Below are 27,465 nucleotides of genomic sequence, written 5' to 3'. Positions count from 1 at the left end.
TATATTTATATACAACAGGTAGGTAGTTAAAAATGTTCACGGAGCATGCAATTGAAAAATGTCCATTTTGATGCAAAAAATCTTTGAAATCCATCATTTTTTCACAATGCCCATTTCCGCTCATTTTTTGAAGGCCTCTCCTAGACTTGAACTTTTTTTTTTTAACCAAAAAGTTACCTTGCAATTCCGCTTTCCATGAACCATTTGAACACCCATCATACACGTGTATTTGTAGACGCTTGGGTTCCAACTTAGACTGCTTAAGTCAGAATTTGGGGGATTGGTACCCTGATGTGAGGATTAAACCAAACAAACCCTCCCCGGGTGGGGGGATTCTGGTTGCAGCTTAAAGTGAGACCCAGCGCGGTAAATGACCGTGGGCGGGGCGGGACCGGCCCGCGGCCGGCGGCTCTGACAGCGCGCCAGGTGCGCCGGCCCCGCCCACCCGAGGGCCCCGCCCCGCCTCGGGCGCCCCGCCCCTTCCCGAGCGCCCCGCCCTCCCCGGGGCGCCGGTGAAAGGCCGGGCCGTGCCGGCCTTCGCTCGCCACCATGGACGCCGTGCTGCCCGCACCCCAGGCCGAGGTGCTGGAGGATGTGCTGCGTGAGCAGTTCGGACCGCTACCGCGGCTGGCCGCCATCTGCCGGCTCAAGCGGCGGCCCTCGGGCGGCTACTCGTCCACGGAGGACCTGCAGCTGGTGCTGGAGCGGCGGCGCGTGGCCAACGCCAAGGAGCGCGAGCGGGTGAGCGGCCCCAGCCAGCCTGGCCCCCGCACCCGGCGCGCGCCCTCCCGCGGGCCCCTGGCCACCTCGCCCTCCAGAGGCCCGGCGCGTCCTGCGTTGGCGGCCCAGGGACCGCCGCCTCAGCGCCTCACCTCCCGGGCTCGTGAGAGACCCGGGCGTTGGAGGGGGCTCGAGGGGACCCTTGGAGGCCCCCGACGGCCTCACAAACGTCTCGGTGGGCAAGCGCCCCGCACAGCTTGGCACGAGCGCGCTGTGCTTAACTCGCACCACTTAAGGGCGCCCCCGGGCTCCTTTCCCCTGCCCTCTGCATCTTGGCCTCGAGGTGGGGGTCTAGCGGGGTTACCTTTTTTTTTTTTTTTAAGTGACGAAACACCACGCCCCAGGGTGCAACCCACACTCCTCACCAACTACCCCTGTCGGGAGAAAGTGACTGTCGGCCGCCAGGCGCGGGACGCTTAACTCCCGGGTTGCAGCGGCACCTGCTGACGGTCTTTGTTATCTGTTCGCTTGGCCCCCGACGCCAAGGATCCGCTCTGCTCCCTGCTTTCGCCCACTCGGGGTTTGGTTGAAGCAAAGGCAATTCGCAGCGGGCAGGTGCAGGCTAGGGTTTGGAGGAGTCAGTTCTGCTCGGAGGCTGTTCTGGACACCCCAGCCAGGCCCTTTAGACATTAGCCTCAGTGGTTCATCTAGGAGCTTTGGGAAAGGGCGTGAGCAGAATACCGAAAGGACGCTTGCAAGTTTGCCAGGGGGAGAGGTATGCTTATGACAGGCACCAGGCACTTTATGAGAGTAACCGTTGTTTTCTGCTTCGGCGGTCCTTAAAGGAGATTTTGACCCCATGATTTAAGTGGCCCATCCCACCAGGAAGCTATTGCCTTCTTCAGAGAGGTGGTCCAGGTTTTAGCCACTAAAAAAACTAACGACTTTTGCTGTTCTTTGTAACAATAAAATTGACACACCTGACTTGCCTTAAGAAAATGGAGACAGAATTCGGATAACTACATGGAACATCTTTTTAAAATTGACTTAATTGCATTTTTTTTTTTTTTTGAGAGAGCACGAGTGAGCTAACTTTCATCCACTGGTTAATTCCCAAATGCCCCCAACAGCCAAGGCGGGGCCAGGTTGAAGCCAGGAGCCCAGAACCCCATGCAGGTGGGTGGCAGGGGTGGCATTATCTGCTGCCTCCCAGGATGTACCTGAGCAAGAATGGATTTGAAACAGAGAAGCCAGGGCTGGACCTCTGATACAGGACGTGGGTGTTCTAAGCAGGGACTTGTGCTGCTGTGCCAAACACCTGCCCCTACCTCAAATATCTTTATTCTTCCAGTCTCTTTTTCTGTGTGTGTCATGTATGTAATCTTACAAAAATTGTGAGCATCCAGTATATATCCTTGTAATTTTTGTCATCGAACATTATAAAAAACATTTCCTCACTTTCTTAAATCTTTCAAGCTCTGTGTGTGACTGCATGGCCTGTCATATGAATGAGCCTTCTCTCCTTCCACCTCCCACTGTCAGTAATGATGTTCGAAGCTTTTCTTGATCCCTAAAGCTATGTGCCTGTTTGATCATTGCCTTGGAATAAAATGCTGCAAGTGGAATTCCTGGGATACAGGACATATACAATCTCAGGACTTTTGATACAGTTTGCCTAATTGCTTTCTAGAAAGGGTTACTAAGTTTTTTTTTAGTAAAGCGTGCAGGATTTTGTTTTTCATGCTATTCCTGTTGCTGGGTATGAATAACAAAACAGAAATGTTACTAACTTTTTACATGAAAACTGGTGTGTAATTTCTAAAATTGACATAGTTGTACTTTGGGTACAGTATTATAAATTAATACAACTACACATGTGTTTCCATATTCTCAAATGTTATGTATTTCTGTGTGCTTGGAACCTTTAACCTCTTCTAGTTATTTTGGAATATAGAATTAATAGTAGTAGACTATAGATATCCTATGCATGGAGCATCAGAACCACTTCCCCTCCCCAAATGTATTTGGTATCCATTATCTGCCCTCCCTCCATCTGCCCTTCTCCTACCCCCAGCTCCAGCAATGTCTGTTCTACTTCAATGTAATTGGCATTTTTAGCAATTATAAATGAGCAAGAATATGCAGGGGTTTTTTTATTCTGTGCCTGAGTTGTGTTACACAACACAGCGTCCTCCAGTTCCATGTTGCTGCAGATGGTGGGATTCTACCCTTTTTAGGGCTGGATAATACTCCACTGTGTGTATACGCCACGTTTGCCTTATCCATGCATCCATCAGTGAACATCGTGGTAGCTTCTGTGTCTTGGTTACTGTGAACACTGCTGCAGCGAGCATGGGCTTGCAGATGTCTCTGACACAATGATTTCATTTTCTTTGAATATGTCTCCAGCAGTGGGATTGCTGGATCATATGGTAGTTCTGTTTTCAACTTTGAGGGAGCTCCTTTGTGTTTTCCACGGTGGCTGTACTAATTTTATTCTATCCATCAGCATCTGAGTTTCCCCTTTCCACACCCTTACCAGCAATTTATTGTCTTCTTGATGATAACCATTCTAACTAGGGTGAGAGGATATCTTGTGAATTTGATTTGCATTTCCTTGATGATTAGTGATGTTGGACATTTTTTCTATAGTTGGCTGCTTGGATATCTTATGTGCATTCAGATTATCTGCTCATTTTTTCAACTGAATTATTTAGTTGTCATTTTGCTGTTGAGGTTTTTGAATTTTTTTATATTTTCTGGGTGTTTAATCCCTTGTCCAGGGAATAACTTGTGAACTTTTTCTCTCATTCTATAGGCTGTCTCTTAACTGTTGAGTGTTTTCTTTGCCATGAAGAAGCTGCTTAGCTTGATATCCTACTTGTCTTGTTTTGCTTTTGTTGTCTATGCTTCTGGGGTATTACTCAAAATATCCTTGTCTATACTGAAATATTTTTTTAAGATTTATTTTGAGAGGCAGGGTTACAGAGCGAAAGGGAGAGAGAGGTCTCCCATCTGCTGGTCCTCAACAGTCAGCTGAGCCAGGAGCAAGGAGCTTCCTCTGGGTCTCCCACATGGGTGCAGGGGCCCAAGCACATGGGCCATCCTCCACTGATTTCTCAGGCCATAAACAGAGAGCTAGCTAGGAAGAGGAGCAGCCAGGACCCTAACCGGCACCCATATGGGATGCCAGTGCCTCATGTGGAGGCTTAACCTACTACGCCACAGTTCTGGGCCCTATACTAAATTCTTGAAATATTTTCCCTGTTTTCTTTTGGCAGTTTCATAGATTCAAGTCTTGTACTTAGATCTTTTATCCATTTTGTTTAAAATTTCATTAAAATATAGAATGCATATCAAGAAATGCATTTAAGTATACAGATCAGTGATTTTTTTTTCTCATCTGACCATACTCATAACCAACACCCAAATTAAGAACAAAGCATTACTAGAACCTCAAGGATTTTCACCATTCCCCCATCACATTTCCTTTTTTTAGCATGTGAAACAGTACGTTTTCATTAGCATGGTACAATTTTGGCACAGCAACATTGATTTATATTTTTATGGTATGTCTTTCCATTTATTTTTCCCAAAGAAAACTTTTGTTTAAGGAGTACAAATTTCATAAGTACAACTTTAGGAATAAAGTGATTTTTCCCACCCCCATTCCCACCCCACCTCCTCCTCCCTCTCCCATTCTCAGTCCAATTCTCCATTAAGATTCATTTTCAGTTAACTTTTTTTTTTTTTTGACAGGCAGAGTGGATAGTGAGAGTGAGATACAGAGAGAAAGGTCTTCCTTTTTGCCGTTGGTTCACCCTCCAATGGCCGCTGCGGCCGGCACATCGTGCTGATCCGAAGCCAAGAGCCAGGTGCTTCTCCTGGTCTCCCATGGGGTGCAGGGCCCAAGGACTTGGGCCATCCTCCACTGCCTTCCCGGGCCACAGCAGAGAGCTGGCCTGGAAGAGGGGCAACCGGGATAGAATCTGGCGCCCCGACCGGGACTAGAACCTGGTGTGCTGGCGCCACAAGGCGGAGGATTAGCCTGTTAAGCCACGGTGCCGGCCTTTCAGTTAACTTTATACACAGAAGACCAACTCTATACTAAATAAAGATTTCAGCAATTTGTGTGCATGCACACACACACAAACTGAGAACAAGTTTTACAGTTAATTCTCATAATACAACTCATTGAGGACAGAAGTCCTGCATGGCAAGTAAGTGCACAGTGATTCCTGTTGTTAACTTAACAATAAGCACTGTTATGTATGAATCGGTGATCACTCAAGGCTCTTGACATGAGCTGCCAAGGTTATGGAAGCCTTTTGAGTCCACAATCTCTGTTAGTATTTAGACAAGACCATAAGCAAAATAGAAATTCTCTCCTCCCTTCAGAGAAAAGTACATCTTTTTTTGATGGCTACTTCTTTCCACTGAGGTACCACCCACAGAGATCCTTCATGTAAGTTTTTTTTTTTTTTTTTTTTTTTTTTTTTTTTGCCACAGTGTCTTGGCTTTCCATGCCTGAAATGCTCTCATGGGCTTTTCAGCCAGACCAGGATGCATTAAGGGCTGATTCTGAAGTCAGAGTGCTATTTGAAGTGATTGTAATTCTATTAATCTGCTGTGTGGACTGCTTCCCACGTTGGAACATTCTCTCCTTTTTAATTATATCTATTATACTACACACGTGATTTTATTTGTATGATCTCTTTAACATTTAATCCTATCTATATGATCACTTTACTACTTAATATGATCACTTTAGCACTTAAGATGGCATTTTTACCATTCAGCTTAATGGGATTTTGGGTCCCATAGCAAGCTTTTAAACTGTACCCTTTGAAGTAAGTCCATAGGAATATATGTAGAACTATACAGCTTTATAGTTACAAACTTCTCCCTCTCTTATTCCCATTCATTTTTAAAAAAAGATTTATTCATTTGGAAGAGTTACACAGAGAAGGAGAGACAGAGAGAAGTCCTCCATCCATTGGTTCACTCCCCAATTAGCTGCAATGGCTGGAGCTGTGTCAGTTTGAAGCCAGGAAACAGGAGCTTCTTCCAGGTCTCCCACATGGGTGCAAGGGTCCAAGGATTTGGGCCATCTTCTACTGCTTTCCCAGGCCATAGCAGAACGCTAAATCAGAAGTGGAGCAGCCGGGACTTGAAACAGCACCCATATGAGATGCCAGCACTGCAGGCAGTGGCTTTACTGCGATACCACAGTGCTGGCCCCTCCACTTTTGTTTTTTACTGAAATTTATTTGCAATTGAATTTTTACACCTATGACTAATTCTCTGTTAAGAGTTAAACAAATAGTATGAAGAAAAAAATATTGTTCCTCGATAGTCAAGACACGGGCTGTTCAAGTCATTGCTTCTCAAAGTGTCAGTTTCACTTCTACAGATTTCCTTTTAGGTACTCTGTTATCACAGATCAGGGAGAACATATGGTATTTGTGTCTTTGGGACTGGCTTATTTTACTAAGTATATATTTTCCAGATGCATCCATTTTGAGCAGCATTTATTAACTATATACCAAATGACTGGACATCCACACAATTTTTATCCTATTAACTACTACAAAGAAGAGAAAGCATGTGGTTTTTCTTTTTGTGTCTGGCTTATTTCATTTAGCATAATGACCTCTAGTTGCAATCATTTTGTTTCAAATGTCAGAATTTCTTTATGTCTGAGTAATATTCCATTATGTATATATACGCCATTTTCGTTGGACATCTAGGTTGATTCTATATCTTAGATTTTGTGAATTGAGCCACTATAAACATGGGAGTATAGATAACTCTTTCATATGTTGCTTTCATTTCTTTTGCATATGTTCCCAGGAGTGGGAGAGCTGGGTCATATGGTAGTTCTATTTTCAGATTTCTGAGAAATCTCCATCCTGTCTTCCACAATGGCTGTACTAGTTTACATTCCCACCAACATGTATTAGAGTTCCTTTTTCTCTACATTCTCACCAGCACTTGTTTTTTATTTTTGGATGAGAGCCATTCTGACTGGGGAGAAGTGATACCTCATTATGGTTTGCATTTTCATTTCCCTGCTGACTAGTGATCCTGAGCAGTTTTTCATGTGTTTGTTGGTCATTTGTATTTCCTCCTTTGAAAAATGACTATTCATATCCTTTGTCCATTTGTTTTCTTTTTTGGTGGTAATTTTTTAAAAAATTTGTTAACTTGAAAGGCAGTTACATGGAGAGAGAGAGAGAGATTGACCTTCCATCTGCTGGTTTATTCCTGAAATGTCTGCAACTTTCAGAACTGGACCAGGCTGAAACCAGGAGCCTAGAACTTCATTAGGGTCTCTCACATGGGTCACAGGGGCCCAAGTACCTGGGCCAATTTCTGCTTTCCCAGGTGCATGAGTAAAGACCTGGATTGGAAGTAGAACAGCCGGGACTCAAATCAGTGCTCATATGGGATGCTGGCATCACAGGTGGTGCTCTGCTACAATGCTGTCCCCCTGCCCATTTCTTAAACTGAATTGTTTATTTTGTTAAGTTTCTTGAGCTTGTTTATATATTCTGGATATTGATCTTTTATCAGATGCCTAGTTTGCAAATATTTTCTCCCATTCTATTGATTGCCTCTTCACTTTGTTGATGGTTGGCTTTGCTGTACAGAAGCTTCTTAGCTTGATGTAATCTCATTTGTCTATTCTTTTATTGCCTTTGCTTCTGGGGTCTTATCCCAGAAGTCCTTGTTTAGGCCAATGTCTTGCAGAGTTTTTCCTATGTTTTCCTCTAGTAATTTGATTTTAGGTCCTTGATCCATTGTGAATTGATTTTTGTATAGGATATAAGATAGGGGTCTTGTTTCAAACTCCTGCATGTGAAAATTCAGTTTTCCCAATACCATTTGTTGAAGAGACTTTCTTTTCTCCAGGGAGTGACTTTGGGTTATTTGCCAAAGATTAGCTGGTTTTAGATGCGTGGATTAATTTCTGGGATTTCTACTCTGATCCATTGGTCTACATGTCTATTTTTGTGCCAGTACCAAGTTGTTTTGATTATAATAGCCTTGTAGTATTATGATGCTTCCAGCTTTGTTTTTATTCTTTAGGATTGCTTTGGCTATTTGGAATCTTTTGTGTTTCCATATGAAGTTTAGGGTTTTTTCTAGATCTGAGAAAAATGCCCTTGGTATTTTCTTTGGGATTACATTAAATCTATAAATGCTTTATGTAGTATGGACACTTTAATGATATTCCTGCAATCCATGAGCATGGCAGATTTTTCCATGTTTTTTTTTTTTTGTGTGTGTGTGTCTTCTATTTCTTTTATTAATGCTTTGTAATTTTCATTAAGAGATCTTTCACAATCTTGGTTAAATTTATCCCAAGTTTTTAAAAAATTTTTTGTAGCTATTGTGAATGAGACTGATCCAACAAATTCTTCATCGGCCAGAGCACTGTTGGTGTATAAGGATGCTATTAACATTTGGGGTGGCATTGTGGTACAGTGGGTTTAGCTACTATCTCTGATGCCAGATGACTACCAATTCAAGTCCCAGCTGCTCCACTTATGATTCAGCATGCAGGAAACTGAGTTTCTGCAGTCAAACTGTGTGGGTGCCCAGGATCCCAGCTATAACCCATGTCCCTCTCGGCTCCTCTCATGGTCACAGGATGCAGGGGCCCACTCTCCATCATGCGAGCTGCCCCATCCCCGGCATGAGCTGCTCACCATTCCCTGAGTCAGGGCAGAGATTGACAGCTCCATCAGGAAACTGACACTGGTGCTCTGGTGAGAGAAGGGACAGAAGCAATATGGTTTCCCTTCAAAGTAAAGTAGTTGCTCAGACCCCGTCCATTCCCCAGGCCAAACTCAAAGCCAGTGAGAACTGTGGCATTTCCCCTTAGTCTTGGGCTGTGGCAGCCTCCTCTCGCCTTACCGGGGAAGATGGTGTCTCCCAGCTGGGCGCCAGCCGTGTATATGTAGGAGTCGCTGGTGGACACGCCTGGCTGCTGTGTCTGTCCTCTCTCCTCACTGCTCCATGGGGTCTCTGATCTGTTTACCATTGAGAATTTCTCAGTCTGCTGGGAATGTGTTCCTTTCTTTGTTTTTTTTCTGGTACCTGTCTGACTGAGGTCAGTGCGATTTCTCCATCCAAATCCATTTTGAGTTGATTTTGTATATGATGTCACTCTTCATATGTACACCCAATTTCTGCAGTACTATTTTTTTCAAAGTTGATTGATATGAAAAGCAGAATGATAAAGAGGGAGAGAAAGACTTGGAGAGGGAAAGGGAGATGGAGAGGTATCTTCCATCACTGATTCATTCCCCAAATAGCCATAACAGCCAGAGCTGAGTCAGACTGAAGCCAGGAGCTTCATCGTGGTCTTCCCTGTGGGTGGCAGGGATTCAAGTACTTGAGCCATCACCTGCTGCTTCCCAGATGCATTAGCAGGGACCTGGCTTTGAAGCCAAGTAGGCGGGGGTCTTTATAGTTACTCTTGAAATAGGATGGCCACATTCCACGCAGGGGCCTAACCTGCTGCACCACAAGTGAGCACCTTTCCCCCACCCCATACCATTTGTTGAAGAGACTGTTTTTTCTCTAATGTATGCTTTTGGCAATTTGGTCAGAAGTCAGTTGGTTGTGAATACATGGGTTAAGTTTAATTTCTTGATTCTTTTATTCTGTTCCATTGGTTTATATGTCTGTTTTTGTGGAGGTACTGTTATTTTTTTAAGATTTATTTTATTTATTTGAAAGTCAGAGTTAGAGTTAGAGAGAGAGAGAGAGAGAGTCTTCCATCTGCTTGTTCACTCCCCAAATGGCTGCAACAGCCAAAGTTGGGCCAGGCCAGAGTCGGGAGTCAGGAGCCAGGAGCTTCATCCGTTTCTCCCGCATGGGTGCAGAGGCTCAAGCATTTGTGCCATCTTCCACTGCTTCCCCAGGTCATCAGCAGGGAGTTAGATCCAAAGTGGAGCATCCAGGGCTCAAACTGCCCATATGAGATGCTGGCGCTGCAGGTGGAGGCTTTACCTACTATGCCACAGCTCCAGCTCCAGCTTTGTAATATATTTTGAAGTCAGGTATTGTGATCCTCCAGTTTCATTCTTTTCTCTCAGAATAGCATTGACTATTCTGGATCTTTTGTGGTTCCAGATGAATTCTGTGATTGTTTGGTTCTGTGAAGAATATCATTGATATTTTCATGGCTTTTTGATTAAATCTGTAGATCATTTTTAGTAGTATGTACATTTAACACTATTTCAATCTGTGAGCATGGAGTATCTTTTGTTTTTGTGGCCTCTATAATTAGTGTTTTATAATTTTCACTGTAGAGATCTTTTACCTCCTTGATAAATTTATTCCTATTTTTTTCTGGATATTCCTGATGGGATTGCTTTATTTTTTTTTCAGTTGACTTGTTATTGTTATTGTTATTGGTGTATAAAATTATTATTTTTTAAAGATTTATTTATTTGAAAGACAGAGTTACAGACAGTGAGAGGGAGAGACAGAAAGGTCTTCCATCTGCTGGTTCACTCCCCAAATGACTGCAATGGCCAGAGCTGCGCCGCTCCGAAGCCAGGAGCTAGGAGCCAGGAGCTTCTTCCAGGTCTCCCATGTGGGCTATCTTCTACTGCTTTCCCAGGCCATGGTGAAGAGCTGGATTGGAAGAGGAGCAGCTGGGACTCAACTGGCGCCCAAATGAGATGCCAGCACTGCAGGCAGAGGATTAACCTGCACCACAGTGCCAGCCCCTAAAATTACTATTTTTATGTTAATTTTTGTATTCTGAAAATTTACTGAATTTTAAACAGTTTTTTGGTGCACTGTAGGATTGTCTGCATTTACGATCATGTCACCTGCAAATGGGGAGAATGTGATGTCCTCTTTTCCTCTTCAGATGAACTTTAGATGACCTTTATTTCCTTGTGTTATCTAATTGTGCTGGCTAAGAACTCCAGCTTTGTGTTGAGTAAGAGTGAAAATGGACATCTTTGTCTTTTGTTTGTCTTAAATGTTTGTCTTAAATGTCTTAAATGATTAGCATGATGTTGGCTATGGGTTTGTCATACAAAACCTTTATTGTGTTGAAGTATGTTCCTTCTATACCTAATTTAAGTATTTTTTTAAAATATTGCAAGGATGTTGAATTCTAGCAAATGCTTTTTCTGCATCTATTGAGATAATTATATGGCTTTTATCCTTCAATCTGTTAATGTGATATATTAACTTACTGATTTGTGTGGACTGAACTATCATTGAGTCTTTGGGATAAAACTCGCTTCATTGTGGTATGTATCCTTTTGATGTACTATTGGGTTGGTTTGCTAACATTAAGAGTTTTTGCATCTGTTAATCAGGGATATTGGTCTATAGTTTTTTGTTGTGGCATCTGCTTTTAGTATCAGGGTAATTTGGCCTCATAGAATGAGTTTGGCAGAATTTCTTTAAAATTTTTTAGAATAGGTTGAGAAGCATTGGTTTTCTTTAATTGTTCTGTAGAATTCAGCAGTGAGACCTTTGACTCTTCATTGTTGGGAGTCTTTATTATTCATTTGATCTTGTAGTTTGTTATTTGATCAGGTTTTCTATATCCTCATGGCATAATTTTGGTAAGTTATCCATTTTCAAAAATTAATCCATTTCTTCTGGGTTTCTAATTCATTGGCACATTGTTCATAATAGTCCCAAATGGTTCTTTGTATTTTTGTGGTATTATCTCCTTTTTCAATTCTGATTTTTATTTATTTGGATTTTTTTATTAGTCTGGCTAAAGGTTTGTCCATTTTGTATATATTTTCAAAAGAAAAATCAACTCATTGATCATTTGTATATCTTTTTTTTTGGTCTCTTTCATTTCAGTTATGACCTTTATTTCCTAATTTTTAGGTTTAATTTGCTCTTTCTTTTCTAGTTCCTTGAGTTGGCAGCCAGTTTATTTGAAACCTTTCTGTTGTGATGTAGGTGCTCTTAGCTATAAACTTAGTGCCACTCTTGCAGTATTCTACAAATTTTGGTATGTTTCTATTTTCATGTTTCAAGAAATTTCTTTAATTAAATTTTTTACATTTCTTTTTATTTCTTCATTGACAAGAGCATATTGTGTCCATGTATTTGTACAATTTCTAAAGTTTCTCTTGTTGATTTCTAGTTTTATTTCATTGTGGTAACAGAAGATACATGATGTGATTCTTTTAATTTGTTGGGACTTATTTTGAGGCCTAGCATCTGGTCATTCCTAGAGAATCTTCCATATGCTGATGAGGTTTCCATTTGCATGGAGTATCTTTTGCTAACCCTTTACTTTTAGTCTATATCTTTACTAGTGTAGCAGAGAGCTGAATCAGGAGTGGAGCAGCCGGGACTAGAACTGGCACCCATATGGGATGCTGGCACTGTAGGCAGTGGCTTTACCTGTTCTGCATAGCGCCAGCCCCACCCTTTACTTTTAGTCTATGTCTTTACTGGTGTAGTGAGTTTCTCATAGGCAGAAGATAGTAGGATCATCTCCTTGTTGCTTTTAATCCATTCATCTGCTCTATATCTTGACTGGGAGATTTAATCCATTTACATTCAGGGTATTATTGATAAGAATTGATTACTGCCATTTGGTTTGTTTTCTGATTGTTTTGCATATTCTTTGTTCCTTTCCATTACTCTTATTGGTATATGTGTTGGGAGGATTGGTTGTTTTGTATACTGAGATTTGGTTCTTTTTTTTGTGTATTTGCCAGTGAGTTTTATTTTTGCATGTGTTCTAATGCTGATTTTTTAAAAAGATTTATTTTACTTATTTGAAAGACAGAATTAGAGGCAGAGACAGAGAGAGAGGTCTTCCATCCACTGGTTCACTCCCCAGGTGACCGCAATGGCTGGAGCTGCGCTGATCCGGAGCCAGGAGCTTCTTCCGGGTCTCCCACGCAGGTGCAAGGGCCCAGTGACTTGGGTCATCTTCTACTGCTTTCCAAGGCCACAGCAGAGAGCTAGATCAGAAGAGGAGCAGCCAGGACTAGAACTGGCACCCATATGGGATGTGGGCGCTTCAGGCCAGGACTTTAACCCGGTGTGCCACAGCGCTGGCTCCAATTTTTTTTATTATTATTATTTTTTTATTTCAAAGGCAGAGAAAGAGAGTGAGGGATATAGAGAGAGTGTACATGAGAGAGAGCTTCCATAAGCTGGTTCACTTCACAAGTAACTCCAATCTCTGAGGCTGAGCCAGGCTGAAGCCAGGAGTCTGAAACTCTGTCTGGGTCTTCCATGTGGATAGAATTACTTGGGCCATCTTCTGCCTTCTCAGGCACATTACCAGGCAACTGGATTGGAAGTGGAACAGCTGGGACTCAAATAAGCACCCCAAGAGACAAAGATTTGTTTATTGAAAGGCAGAGTGACTGGGAGAAATGGAGAGTGAAAGATCTTTGAAAATTTTATATTTTAAAGTAATATATTTATTTGTTTTCATCTACCCACATGGAGAGAGGGAGGGAGAAAGGGAGGGAAGGAGAGATCAAGAGATTTTCTATCCATGGTTCACTCCCAAATACCCTCAAAGCCAGGGCTGGGCCAGGCTAGAACCAGGAGCCTGGAATGCTATCTGAGTCTCCTACATGGCTGGCAGGGGCCCAAGCATTCAAGACTTTGAGACAACATCAGAAGCCTCCCACGGTGTGTTAGTAGGGAGCTAGATCAGATGCAGAGCAGCCAGGACTTGAACCAAGCACTTCAATATGGGGTACAGGTCCCAAGGGGTGGCCTAAGCCCCTGCACCACAGCAGCAGCCCCTGACAGGGTTCAGTTTTTTAAAATTTTATTTATTTTTTGACAGGCAGAGTTAGACAGTGAGAAAGGTCTTCCTTTTTCCATTGGTTCACCCCCCAAGTGGCCGCTACGGCCGGCGTGTTGTGGCCAGATCTGAAGCCAGGAGCCAGGTGCTTCTCCTGGTCTCCCATGTGGGTGCAGGGGCCCCTAGCACTTGGGCCATCCTCCGCTGCACTCCCAGGCCACAGCAGAGAGCTGGACTGGAAGAGGGGCAACCGGGACTAGAACCCCGGGGTACCGGCACCACAGGGGTAGGATTAGCCTAGTGAGCCACGGCACCGACCCGACAGGATTAGTTTAAAAACTTGTTTCCACGTTCAGAAATTGTTTCTTCTCTTCGATCTAGACTGCTGTTGAGGCTCCCAGCTGACTTTAATTTGATTTTCTGAGTTCTTCAGTTCCAAGATTTTTCTTTGGCTCTTTTTCATGATCTCGATCTCTTGAATTATTTTCCTAATTTCAGTAAATTGTTTGCCTATATTCTTTAATGTTTCACTGAGTTTCCTGAGAATCATTCTTCTAAATTCCTTTTCAGGCAACCCATCAATTTCCGCTTCTTTGGAGTTTGCTGCTAAAGAATTGTTATGTTTCTTTGGAGGTGTCATGGTTCCCTGCCTTTTTAGGCTTCTGTACCCCCATGTTGGTGTCTGCGTGTCTAGTGTAAGAGGGTCTCTCCTGTCTATGGCCATACCACCCTGATCTCATCTGATCTCGGAAGAGTATCTCTCCTCATTTTATGGAGTAGCAGTCATAGAGAAGGACTTCTCCCTGTAGGTGAGTGGTAGTGTGTCCATTGGATAGAGTGCTCGGGCTTTGATTCTGAGTGGGAGCATGGGTGTGGCCGCTGAGTGATTGTTCAGCTGTAATCAACAGCGGCAGTGTCTGTGAGAGTCTCAGTGGTCTTTAGACTGTAGGTATTTCTGTAGGTGACAGCACAACTTTGCCGCTGATGTGGGCTTCCAGAGGTGGATGACCTCAGGACCTGGGGGCCCAGCATAGATCATGGCCAGGCCTTTAGTAGTGGCAAGGGCAGTGCCAAGGGGTATGGACCATAGGGGATGTGTCCTTCGGCCCTGTAGAGGTGGACACAGCCAGCAGTGCGGAAAGCTCTGGCAATGGGAATCGTGGTACTGGGGGTATGCAGCATGGTGGATGTAGCCTCAGCCCTTCAAGGGCAAGCTCTGCCATCATAGGTAACCAGGGTCAAGGAACATGGGAGACGTGCCCCCAGGCTCTGTAGGAGTGAGCACCAGCAATGACAGTAGTGTCATCGTGTAATTGTGTGATGTGTCCCTAGGCCCCATTTGAGTGTCGCAGCTACAGGATTAGTACCCGGGTGTGGACCTTCCCAGACTTGGGGACAAGTACCACTAGCAGTGTTTGCCTGGAAGGGGAAGTGGCCTCTTCAGGGCCCACAGTGATGGTGATAGCAGTGGCACTGTAGGGCTTGGACTTCAGAAGGTGCATCCTTAGGCTCTGCAGTGGCAAGGGTTGATGGTGGCAGCAGGAGATGGGACTATTAGGAGACAACAGTGGGAGGAGACAGGCTCCATATCCCAGAGGGTATGCACCCTGGTTCCTCAGGTCTTGAGGGTGACACACCTGCAGTGCAGGATGCTGCGTGACCTTGGGTGATGGGATCCCCTGGCTGGGCTTATCCTAGGCTCTTACTCATGTGAAAGAATTCAAGGTGGAGGCACAAATGTGTACAGGGAAGTAAGATTTATGTAAAGCAAAGCAGAAGTGCATATTCAAGAGCTAAGTGCAGGCAAGCTCAAGGGAAGGAATGAACAAAAAGTCACTACATAAAAATACCCACTGAACAAGGTTCTGGCCATTCTTATTTCTTATATACTATCAAGAGGCATAGGGAATGGTGTCTGGGTTGGGACTTAATATTCAAAAGGGGGCAGTGTTTAGGGTGGGACTTGGTACCACCCATTTCTGTGCCTCTTTTTGGAACCATCCAAAGTGTCTTTATGGCAGGTGCATGATGTGTGCGGGAGTTCTGACCATGATAATTTTACCATAATGCCATTATAATGTCATCATGGGGACACATTCTGCAGCCATGTTGGGTATTTCCAAGCTGGCGCTGGTTCTAAGTTTGCAACATTGTAGTACTGTCATGCAGTGGGAATGCTTTCCCGAGGCTGAGGAGTGGGTCAGTGTGCACACAGCCACACCTGCCTGCCCGTCCACCTGCAGGGCTGAGTTTATGCCACTCCCTCTCCCTCACTGTCTGGGCACTGCCAGGGGAGTGGTGACTTTGTGCCTGCTTTCCCACCACAGTCCCTCCCCGCCTCCCCCGCCCCCAACAGGAGGGCTGTGGAGATGACCCCTCACAAACCCCACAGTGGTTTGGGGGATGTCTGTACAAATGGCCTCTCTGTGAATCACTATGCCTTTTTGTTTTCTAGATAAAAAACCTCAACCGTGGTTTTGCCAAACTGAAGGCACTTGTGCCATTTCTCCCCCAGAGCAGGAAGCCTAGCAAAGTTGATATTCTGAAAGGTGCGACTGAATACATACAGATTCTCAGTGATGTTTTGGAAGGAGCCAACGACTTGGAGGTAAAGGTTTTGAGAATTTAGAATGATAATGGCCTCTCTGTTGAGCCCTCCTTGTGTCGCAGGCACTGCACTAAGCAGTTTACATACACTTTCCAGTTAGTAGATAGAGCAGTCCTCTGAGCTACTTATGATGCCTTTTACAAGGAAGGAAACAAGGCCACACAGCCAAGGACTGGGATTTGAACCCAGATCTGCGTGAGCTTTGAAGTCCCTGGACATCTGTCCACCTGCCTCGTAGGGAATTCCTGTAGGGACCCTAGGTCCTGACTGCTGGGATGTGAGAAGAGGCCTCTGTAAACGTGCTTCATGGGGGCAGCTTCCCTTCAGCAGAGCACACATCAGAGCAAACTCGGAAAGAGGTTTTGCCATCACTCAGTGGGTGACATAAAATGGACTTGCTTGGTAAACTGTGGAGCCCTCTAGTGTCAGCACCATTAGCAGAGTGAGTGGTTCACAGGTGTCCGTCAGGCAGTGGCAGGCATGGGCTGCTTTTATGGACCTGTTCCATGGAGAGGCCAAGAGTAAAGGCCTGAAAAATAAATTGGGAGAGAGATGAAAAGAGGAAAGGCCTTAGCAATGAGCCGTAAGTGATCCACTGGCAGGAGGAGTCGTTAGGGAGGAGAAGGCGAAGGAACAAAGTGGAGGTGGAGAGAATCTTGAAAAACTGAGGGGGGAACAGAGAAGCCACGGACAAGGAAGGCAGTTGGGTACATCATTGGAGAGGGGAAAGGAGTGGCCTGTAGGTCACCTGATGGGAGGTCGAGGCTGCATTTCCGGTCAATCTCTGCAGTCCAGGCAGAGGGACAACTTTCAAGACCACTCTACGTGGAGATCTGAGAGTGGAAAGCAGAATCAAGAGAGCTGCTGGATGACGTGATGGTCTTTTCCAAGTAGCACTGTGATCGAGTTTAGGGACAGAACAGGAGGAGAGACACTGGACAGAAGAGAGACATTTGAAAACTTAGGGCAGAAATAGCCAGCTGTACAGTCATACTCTGGGTTTTTTCCTCTTGTTCTTGCCCACTTAGTCCTACTTAGATGCCTGATGGGAAGCTACATTTTGCAATGGATTGTCCTATTGGCCAAGTTGGATGGTCATAGTGTTTGCACACGTGCGGGTAGCTCCCTTAATTTTTCCTTGCATGTTAATTGTGTAACAGAATTACTTTGTTGTATGCTGCATTCATTATAAAATATAGGCTGTTTCATGCCATTGTATCTCTAGCACAGTTCCCCACCGTACAACCGTTTTTGAGGTCAGAGAAGAGCAAACATACCATTAGTGCCCTGAGCGACATTTTTCCCTCCATGATAACTTCAGCATTGCCCTTATCACCTACATGAAAACTCATCAGTTAAAACTTTGGAATATATTGATTTCAGTCTTCAAAACCTGTCATATTATACCACTTGACAACTGAATATGGTTTCCAGAAGCAAGACTCAGATGAGCAGAACTATAGCAAAAATACTTCAGAACCACCCATATCCTTGGCTAGAGAGCTATCAAGAAATGTTACCCAGCATACCAGCTGTGCCATCGTCAGCTTGAAGAGTGAGGAGGAAGGGCCCTGGGCAGATGGTGGCAGTGGTGAGCCAGTGTACGCTTGTCGCCACAGCATGACGTCCACAGCTGGAGCTACCTGCCCGACCAGAAGTCTGGTAAAGTATTCCTTCTGAAATAGCTCACTGTGTGCTTTGAGGTGTGTGGCATTTTCCGTGCTATACATGATTAAAGCAAAACTGTTGGGTAAAAGCACCAGAATGGAGAGAGGGAGCTCGGTAGTTTGAAAAATTGTTAACATGCTTACATTGATTGACAGGCAGCTAGCTGCTCAGGGCTGGGGGCATCCCTCCTGAGAAACCCAATACAGACCTAAGCTTATTTTTGTAATTTCTCCATTTAACGCATTAAAAGGTTGCTAGACAGTGAGGTCTCCAGAAAAAGAAGTAGCTTGCCATACTATACAGATTCATGGTGTTAGTGTTTTTGTTTTTTGTTTTGTTTTGGTGTTGAGGCAGCATTTTCTGTGCAATGGCCAAGGAGTTTATCGTGACAGTTCTTATTACTTTGTCAAACTAAAGAGGCAGCTGAAGTAGCAGCCTGCTCCTCCCTTGCTGTGGATCCAAGGAGCCCCTTGCTCTGTCCCACCCTGTAACATGATTGTTATTCAAATAAGGCTTGTGGGAAACACAACCAAGTGTGCAGTGATAAGCTAGTTTCTTGGCACGATAAAGAGGTATGGGGTCGGGGGCTGTGGATTCACAAATGATGGTTGATTTAGAATAGCAATTGAGTGTAGCAGAGGTTCAGAACCTGGTTACACCACTTGTCAGCTGTGTGACCTTGACCGAGTGCCTCAGTTTCCCCATCAGTAGAATGGGCATGAGAATTTTATATAGCTTGTACATAAGATAGCTAGGAGATTCAAATAGCAGCACGTCAGCAAAGTGCCTAACGCAGTAACTGGCATGTCAGTGTTCACCTGGACACATTTTTATCGAGTTTGCTTGGCTCACCATGAGCAGTCAGTATTGACTGGTGAGTGGTAGGAAGCCACAGACATCCCAGCTCTGTTGCAATAAGTGGTTTGGGTGTTCTCTCTTGACTATCACTGATACTGTGTTCAGATTTGAGGTCTTACAGGCTTTCTGCTGGCTGACCAGTCTTGGCTTCTGTTTTCTAAGGATTCCATCTGTGCGTGTGTTCAGTCTAGGTTTTCATATTCTGGCCACCTGAGATACGAACCTTTCCCTACTGGTCAACCCTTTAGAAAGCAGAATTCCTGTTGCTCCAACATGAGCTGACATGGGATGATTGTGAGTTTGGAAGGCAGGACAACAGACAGAGAAGGATACACACATACACACACACACACACACGGTCCATCTGTTGGTTTACTCCCCAAATGGCCACAACAGTACTGGCTGGGCCAGGCTAAAGCCAGGAGCCAGGAACTCCATCGTGTTCTACCACATGGGTGACAGAGGTCCAAGTACCTGGGCCATCATCATCTGCTTTTCCAGGCACATTAGAAGAGACCTGAATCAGAAATAGAGCAGCTAGGACTCCAGCTGGATCTCTGATATGGGTTGCTGGCCTCCCATGTGGTGGCTTGACCTGTGGTACTACAGCGCTGGCCCCCATCATGTCATTTTCTTTTATTTCTCCTTGCCTTCCTGCCCCTTCTTTCAAGGTAGAGTTAGAGAGATATCTTCCATCCATTGGATCATTCACCAAATGGCCACAACAGCCAGGGTTGGGCCAAGCTAAAGACAGGAGCCAGGAGCTCCATTCTGGTCTCCCACAAAGATGGCAGGGGCCAAGTGCTTGGGCCATGCTCCACTGCTTTCCCAGAGCATTAGCAGGGATCTAGATCAGAAAGTGGAGCAGCGGGGACTTGAACTGGTGCTTATATGGGATGGCTGCATCATAGGTGGTGGCTTTACCCACTGTGCTGTAACACTGGCCCCCATCATGTCTTTTTCATGGTGCTTTGATGTAGGTGTACCTTCCTGCCAGTCCTAGTGGGCTTGGGACTGGACAGGTGTGTGTGTAGTAGCAGAGCAGGCTGGTGCTTACCCTCACCAGTCGCAGGTGTGTCCTGGAAGTCTTTGTTTTCCAAGGATGCTCTTCAGGGTGACAGACCACTTAACAGCATCCATTAGAAGAGGGGGCTGATATTTCCCAGAAAAGAATAGCCATGTTCTGACTATAATAATTTTCAAAAAGAAATGGAACAAAACACTCTAGTTTTTTTTTTAACCAAGTTTGTTGTCAACTGGAAGGAGAGTATGCTGATTTTAGAATGAACCCAGAATGAATCACCCATCTGAGATTTTTGTGTACACGTAACTTCTGTCAAGTGTGGCTGCCAGGACCTGGTCATGGAGAGTGCCTGTTTTGCAGACACATCCTGGGATTTCACCAGTGTTGACCAAGGTTCCTGCCTTTCACGTTCAAATCCAGATCACTCATTTAAAAACAGTAAGGTTACTCTGCAACAATGATCAGCTTGTAGAAAGGTTACAAGTGTAGCACCGAGGACTTCTCCTGACCCATGGATCGTAAGTTTCCAGTCTGATGCCCCATGGCCCCTAATTACATCAGTGTGCTTTCCTACCAATGGGGACGCTCTCCTGTGTGATCACAGTGCAGCTACAAAACCGGGAAGCTGACGTCGCATTGCTGCCATGCCATCCTCGGGTCCCATTCAGGTTTCAATGGTGTCTCAGTAATGTCCCACCCAGCAAAAGGCCCCAGCTGAGAATCATGAACTGCACTTGGTTTCCTTCAGTCTGGAACAGCTCCTGAGCCTTTCTGTGGCTTTAAGACCTGGGCGCTTTTGAAGATAACAGGCCAGTTGTTTCCCAGAATGGTTCTTTCTTTGCATTTGCCTGCGTCCTCCTGATTAGATTCAAGATGTGCATCTTTGACAGGAGTCACAGAAGTGAGCCACTTTCTACTCACTGCAGCCTCTTGAAGATGGCGCACATTTTGGTCTATTTCTAATGATACTCAGCTTTGATCACTTGCTTTAAAAAGTGGTGACTTGCAAGCTTTCCCGCTTTAGTCTTTTTCTTTTGTAATTAGTATGTGTTTTGTGAGGAGGTACTTTGAAGCTATCTAAATATCTTGTTACTCATCAAACATTCTATTTTTGTTAAACTTCTCACTTTGAAGTAATTACTGATTCACAGGAAGTTGCAAAGATAGTACAGAGAAGTCCCTGGTACCCTTAACTCGGATACCCCCAATAGCTGTATCTTATGTTACCTGCAGTATGGTACCAAAACCAGGAAATTGTTGTGGCTACCACGTGTATATTGTTCTGTGTCATTTGGTTACATGTGTGGAACCAGCACTGCAGTCGAGACAAAGGGCTCCATCACCGCAAAGGTCTCTGTGCTTCCGTCAGACTCCCACCCTCCACCTGCCCCGCTCCTTCACTCTTGCTGATCCCTGACAACCACTCATCTTTTCTCTGTCTCTGCAGTTTACTTTGGGAATGTTACAACAATGGAATGTTAGCATATATAACTTCAGAGATTGGATTTTTTTCCCCCAGAAATACAAGTTTATATTAATCCTTTGTACTTGCTTTTGTTTGCTGAGCAGTAGTCCATGGCATGTACCACAATTTTTATTTCTGTATTTACATATCTTCACAATATCATATTTCATTATTGAACTTATTACTCAAGTTGTCCTCATTGTGGCCAGTGAAAGCCCCTTCAAACATGTTACCTTTCTGTTTGGCATGTCTGGTCATTCTTTGATCACTGGCCCTCCGGCACAAGTTGCTCCAAGTTTATCTTGCATTTTTCCACCCTGAGTCCTGGAATTGACCATTGATCCCAGGATACTCCTGTGTCTAACCCCTCTCCCACTTCTGCCACCTCCTCCCTGCATGGCTGTTCTCACCTGCCATGGGCTTTTTTTGACACACCCCATATTCCCTAAAAACCCTCATGGCTCCAGTTCCACTCAGGCCACCCTCACTCCCGGCATGGATGTCTCCTCTTGGGTGGATGCCGACTTGCTGTCTTTGATCTTGATACCTCATTTCAGTCACTGTGTCTCCTCCTATCTTGCTGTCACTCAACTAATGACTTAGGATTGAATTGTTTAGGAAGGAAAAGGGGAAATCATTTTTGTTTGGAGTGCTTGCTGTGCTGCCATCTTTTTGGCTAGTTTTTCCTGTTGGAGTTAACTCTAGATCTTTGTTTGCATTTGAGTTGAGCAGTTGTCCATTATCACTTTTACTGATTTTATTAAAAGTTTGCATTTATAGTTGGGGATGGGATGGTCTACGAGAAAGAGGCCAAGGAAGTGATGCCCTGGCTGGCCTTTATTTGACAAGGGATTCTCAAGAGGGTTCAGACCAGCTTACCCAAAGGGTGACTACATAGAGTTTCAGGATGCTGGCCAGATATCCTGCCTGCAGGCCCAGTGACGGGGGACAGGGCTCATGGGACTGAAATGCTCATGTTCAGAAGTACCTGGGAGCTGGGAGACATGGCCACTCCAGCTTCAGTTTACAGGTGTGGTACCCTTCTCCCTGCTTCGGAGAGGGTCAGGAGTAGGATCCTGGTGCTGGCAGAGATGGGCATTTTTGGGGATTTGAAGATGAAGTCAGAACAGCCTGTGCAAGATCAACAACATTCCTGGGAGGCAAAATCCCGAATGAAGTACATAAGAATCCGCTGATGGCAGGGGTGGAGATTAACCTCGGGGGCCAGAGCAGCTTCACTTGGGCTCTGAATTGGCAAATGTGAGTGCAGACAGAGAGGACTGTGAGCCGTGTGAAACCACAGCATCTGGTCTGGTAGGGACAAAGATTAAGGGAGCTTATTTAAAATTGGAGCTTTGGAGCGAGGCTTTCTTGCATTTGGGATGCATATCTACCGTATTGAAGAGCATGTTCTAGTCCTGGCCCTTTTGATCCAGTTACCTGCTAATGCACATACTGCCAGGCTACAGGTGATGGCTCAAGTGCTTTGGTCCCTTCCACCTATGTGAGAGACCTAGATTAGTTCTGGGCTCCTGACACAGGTCCAAACGTTACAGGAATTTGGGGAGTGAACAAGTGGATAGAAGAACTGCCTCTCTGCCTTTCAAACAAAATGAAAATAAATCTTTGTAAATAAAGTTAGAGTTCCAAAGTGTAGGTTTGTTGTATTGGAGTTGGGCATTGCTGGATGGCAATGCAGTCGCTGCCCCACCATGTTTATTCTTTGGATTTGTCACCTGTGGCTGTGGTTCGGGTATTACATCTTGCATGACTCTAGTTTTTTAAAATATTTATTTGAAAGGCAGACTTATAGAAAAGTAGAAGCAGAGAGAGAGAGAGAGAGAGAGAGAGAGAGAGAGAGAAGCCTTCCATCCACTGGTTCACTCCCCAAATGCCCTCCATGGCTGGAGCTGGGCTGACCCAAAGCCAGGAGCTTCTTCTGGGTCTCCCACATGGGTGCAGGGGCCCAAGGACACAGCAGAGAGCTGGATCAGAAGAGGAGCAGCTGGGACTAGAACTGGCACCCATATGGGATGCTAGCGCTGCAGACAGCAGCTTTACCTACTATACCACTGCACCGCCCCATGACTCTAATTTAAAAAAATTTTTATATTCATTGTATTTGAAAGACAAAGAGACAGAAATAGTCAAACACAGTTTCCAGTTGCTGGTTCACTCCCCAAATACTTGAAATAGCTAAGGCTGGGCTAGGCTGAAGACAGGGACCTGGAACTCAATCCCGGTCTCCCACATGGGTGACAGGGACCCAACTACTTGTGCCTTCACCTGCTTCCTCCAAGGGAGCGCATTAGCTGGGAGCTGGATTGGAAGAAGAGGAGCCAGGACTCAGACTGGGCACTCTGGTAGGGGAGGGAGTGTCCCAAGTGGCTTCTTAACTGCTGCAACAAATGCTTGCCCTTGCTCCGAGTTTTGTTTAGCGCTGCCTGTGCTACTGTAGAGACTATGAGGACAAACAGCACCTCAGTTTTGGAGTGAATTGCCAAGAATGCTAGGGTTCGAGGGGCTTAGGAGAGGGACAATGGATGTGTCTGTATTAAGAGCCTGGAAATTCTGCCAACACACACTTCTAAATTTTGTCATGATAGAAGAAAGCCTTTGGGAGTGGTAGATTCCCACTACCCTCTCCAGGTTGTGTTCACCTGTAAAATTAATCACTGGGGACATATCTTTTAATAACATTTTAAACCCTGAAATGAGATGGTCTGTCTAGCTGGGATGAATTTATTAGCATCTTGAGAAAGACCTGGAGCCTCTTCCTTTTGTCTTCCATATTGTATTTACCCCAGGTCATAGCTATATGTGATAGTAAAAATTCTACCACGGTAACTGATGAGTCTTGGTTTTTGCATGGGAGACATACTTGTCTACCCCAGGGCTGACTGATGGCTCTGGGGGGAATATTCTGGTGAGTAGAGCAAGTTGATCCCTTGTGATGGTGGGTACTCTCTGGCTTCTTGGAGTTTCTTCCCCGCCCACTGCATTGCATTAGTGTGTGTGCCCTGTTTTTGCAGCTGACTGCAGTCCAGGACTAAGGGCGTTGGGGCTCAAAGGGAAGGCGGCTCTGGTGATACATTTAGCGCTGGGATTTTGCTATGTCTCCTGAACTTCGGGGGTTTGGGGTGGTGCTGGGTGGTGCTTGTGCCTGCAGTTCTCTTGGGCTGGAAAGGTAAGCCTGCTGGGTATGCCGCAGAGGAGTGATGCCTCCTCCAGTGGCGGCGTCTTGCGCTGTAGCTCCTGAAGGAGAACCAGACACCGAAGGGGACCATGCAGGGCTGAATCTGATAGGAGAGGAAAGTGTTAGCGGGAAGACACACTTCTATTTCTATTTCTTTGTGAAAATAAGAAGGGAGATTGTCTTGTTGGAGCTATGATTTTTCTGTGAGACATTAAATTTATCGTAGGTTCAGATTTTCATGCATGTACACATGTGAAGTTCGGTGTTATGAATGGACTCCTGGTGTCTGCTGCCTGGTCCTACCAATAAGCTGACATGGTTTGAGAGGAGCTAATGATACCTTCCTTGTCTACTTCTATGACGTGTAATGAGCCTTGTGGTTAAACTAATCGCAATAATCCTCACTCTCATGGTCTTCCAAAGAGAGGATTTATGTGTGATGTACAAAGGGTTCACCTCCTTGAGCCCAGGTGGATACCAAGGAGGACGGCGGAACTGGATGGAAGGCACTCTTGGAGGTCGAGGCTGGACTTTTCTGATGTGCTATTGACTTTCCTTGAGACACTCGGTGTTTTAGGTTGGCAGAAAACCCCCAATGCTAAGGCCACATGAGCTGGCCCTGAGGGAGCCCAGCATCTCTCCTGCCCTCCGTGTTCTTCCCTTGCTCAAGTTCATGTTATCCAGAGAACAGATAAAACGGGCACAAGGACTCGGCATCACTGCAGAGAGGGTAAGCAGATTGTAAACACAACACCATTATTTCAGGACTTTTCAGATCCTCTTTGGATCACTCTTTTCCTTTTCTATAAAGCTTTAGGAACACCCTTCCAGTGACTCTGGTGCAGAAGGTGTGCTGGAGCACCTGCCTCACTGGGGTGGTCTGAGTGCGGAACCAGGCACAGAGCCCCCAGACACTGCATGGTCTGAAACAGGCCCCAAGGGAAGAGCCTGGGGCCTGGTAGGGCTTGGTGGCCAAAGGCCCAGTCATCACATGGAGCTCCATTTGCTGGAAGATTGTCTAGTGAGCCCTCCCTCGGGACCTAAGAAGGCAAGGCTGGGACCAGAGCTCTGGCTTCCCATCTCTGGGTCCTGGCTGGACTTTCACACAACTGAGGCAGGACTGGCGGTGAAGAGCACAACCCAGATGTGAGGAAATGTAACTTTCCTTTTTGCCCCGAATTCCACCCATTCCTGAGGCCTAGGTAAGGCTCCCGGGGCCTGGATGGTGGTAAGACTTATCGTTTGGCTGCACTGAGGTTGGCCTTCTTGAGTGAATACTGAATCGGTTCACGTGCAGGCTCCTGCTGGGGTTCTTTGCCTCTTGAGTGACTCCCTGCCCCGAGCCCAGGTCTGAGGAATGTACTGTGCAGGCTAGAAAGAGACTCCAGCTCATTTCTAGCCGCCTCAGTCTTGGGTGGTGGCGAGCTGACGTCTCCTGTGAACGCCCGTGGCCCCATTGTGCTTTTGTGTCTCTAAGTAGATCTGCTGTGTCTTTTCTGTTCAGAACCCAGGCCTCTGTGGCTTCCTCACCCCTAGCTAGGCAGTGAGGCTCAGGTGCCTGGGGATGTCCCTCAGCTGTGTGTAGTCACTGGCGTCTTATGAGAAGTGGATGCAAGTTCTTGCTTTCTTTTCTTGGGTTCTGTTGTCTTTAGTAACTTTCCCCCGTCCCTTGGTTGAGGCCCTGGTGGTAGGGCCTGGAGCCCTTTCTGCCATTTCAAGGTCTTCAGGTTGGGTACCAGGAAGACTTCCTCATGTCCTGTCTTACCTCCTTCCTCTAGAACTACTTGATGGGTGGTCATCTAAGCTCTGGCCCACCAGAATAGTACATTTCTTATTCCCCCTTTCAACAAAGTCCACTTCTTCCAAATGAAAGCCTTACTTTTCAGGCTACTGTAAGTTTGGGGACTGAACTCTAAAGCTGAGTGAGCAAGGACTCCTATCTACTGCATCTTCTCCACCAAGCCTTAGTTCAGTGAGTACAGGAAAAGTGCACTGGGTAACACTGGATAGCAAATTATCCAGCTGGGCAACCAAGTGGGGGAATGCACCTGCCTCCCTAAAGAAGTGAAACAAAGATAGGGTTTCCATTCCTCACATCACCCCCTTCGTGGGCCTTAACCTCTTTGGGTTTAATGAGCCAATACCAATTTTTTAAAAATGAACTGTGACATTAAAGGCAATGTGGATAAGCTTCAGCAAGTTTTCTTGCTTTGATGCTTAAATATTTCCCGAAATTTCCAGCCAATTCTTAAACAGTGATATAAAATGTACTTTATTATAAGCTGATAGGATTCAGTTATCCTTTAACCGTTCAGGTAGACACAGCAATGTGTGAATTTGTCCCTGAAGTTTGAGACATTCTTTAAATATAAAAAATGTTAATTAAAAAACTTAAAGCTAAATGTGAACCAGAAAACTTAATCTTGTGTGTAGTAGAAAGACTTGATCAAGAATAGATAAAAATAGTTACTCATACTTATTTTGTACTCAATTACATGGTACCAGGCACTTTATACATATTAACCTATTTAATTTATACCCATTTTACATGTGAGAAAACTAAGGGGCTGCAAAAACTTGCCCAACATCGAGGATGTCAGCAAAGTATCAGAGTTGGGATGTGGGTAATTGAAATCCCTTTTAATTCTGTCACTCTAGCAAAACCCAACCTGGAAATGTAAAGGGGAATAGATAGAAAATAGGCAAATTTTTAGAGTAAATGAAGGCAACTGACTACAGTATTTTATCACCTACCGTGATACACTTGATGGGCTCCAATATCTTAACTGTCTAAACCTTATTCGAGTGATCATCTCTTAGTCATGGGTTTGAGATTTCAGAAAATTGAAAAGTCACAGAATTATGTCACCACCCTAGCATTACCGCTATGAGATATACCAAAATGTGTCCAAATTTTTCCCTCTGCAACTAAAATTATCAGAGAGTACATGTCATTAATACACTATTTTGGATTTTTCTATCATTGACATGTTTAAATGATCCATTCAGTATGACAGTTTCCTAATTGTTGGACATATTCTGTTCTCATAAAGATGACAAAACCTTCATTTGTTTAGCACTTTCTGTATTTTGTATTTTTTTTCAGGGTAGATTCCCAGAAGTAGAACTCCTGAGTCACAGGTAG

General features: G+C 44.9%; 2 protein-coding genes across 4 annotated transcripts in view; both read left to right on the top strand.

Moving 5' to 3' along the window:
- The first annotated feature begins 549 nt into the window (after nucleotides 1-549).
- On the top strand, nucleotides 550-27,465 carry FIGLA (folliculogenesis specific bHLH transcription factor). The gene is made up of 4 exons (XM_062208846.1): nucleotides 550-741; nucleotides 15,957-16,109; nucleotides 17,544-17,771; nucleotides 27,427-27,465. The coding sequence occupies exons 1-4, from the start codon at nucleotides 550-552 to the stop codon at nucleotides 27,463-27,465; spliced, it is 612 nt and encodes a 203-aa protein (XP_062064830.1).
- ADD2 (adducin 2) overlaps nucleotides 674-27,465 on the top strand; it is a 141,955-nt gene continuing 115,163 nt past the window's right edge. For all 3 annotated transcript variants that reach the window (XM_062209614.1, XM_062209610.1, XM_062209615.1), the window contains exon 1: nucleotides 674-741. The gene's annotated coding sequence lies outside the window, so the exon portion shown is untranslated. The remainder of the gene's footprint in view (nucleotides 742-27,465) is intronic.

This window comes from Lepus europaeus, chromosome 13 (assembly GCF_033115175.1).
Source record: "Lepus europaeus isolate LE1 chromosome 13, mLepTim1.pri, whole genome shotgun sequence".
Lineage (NCBI taxonomy): Eukaryota > Metazoa > Chordata > Mammalia > Lagomorpha > Leporidae > Lepus > Lepus europaeus.
This window is presented reverse-complemented; position numbering and strand designations above follow the sequence as displayed.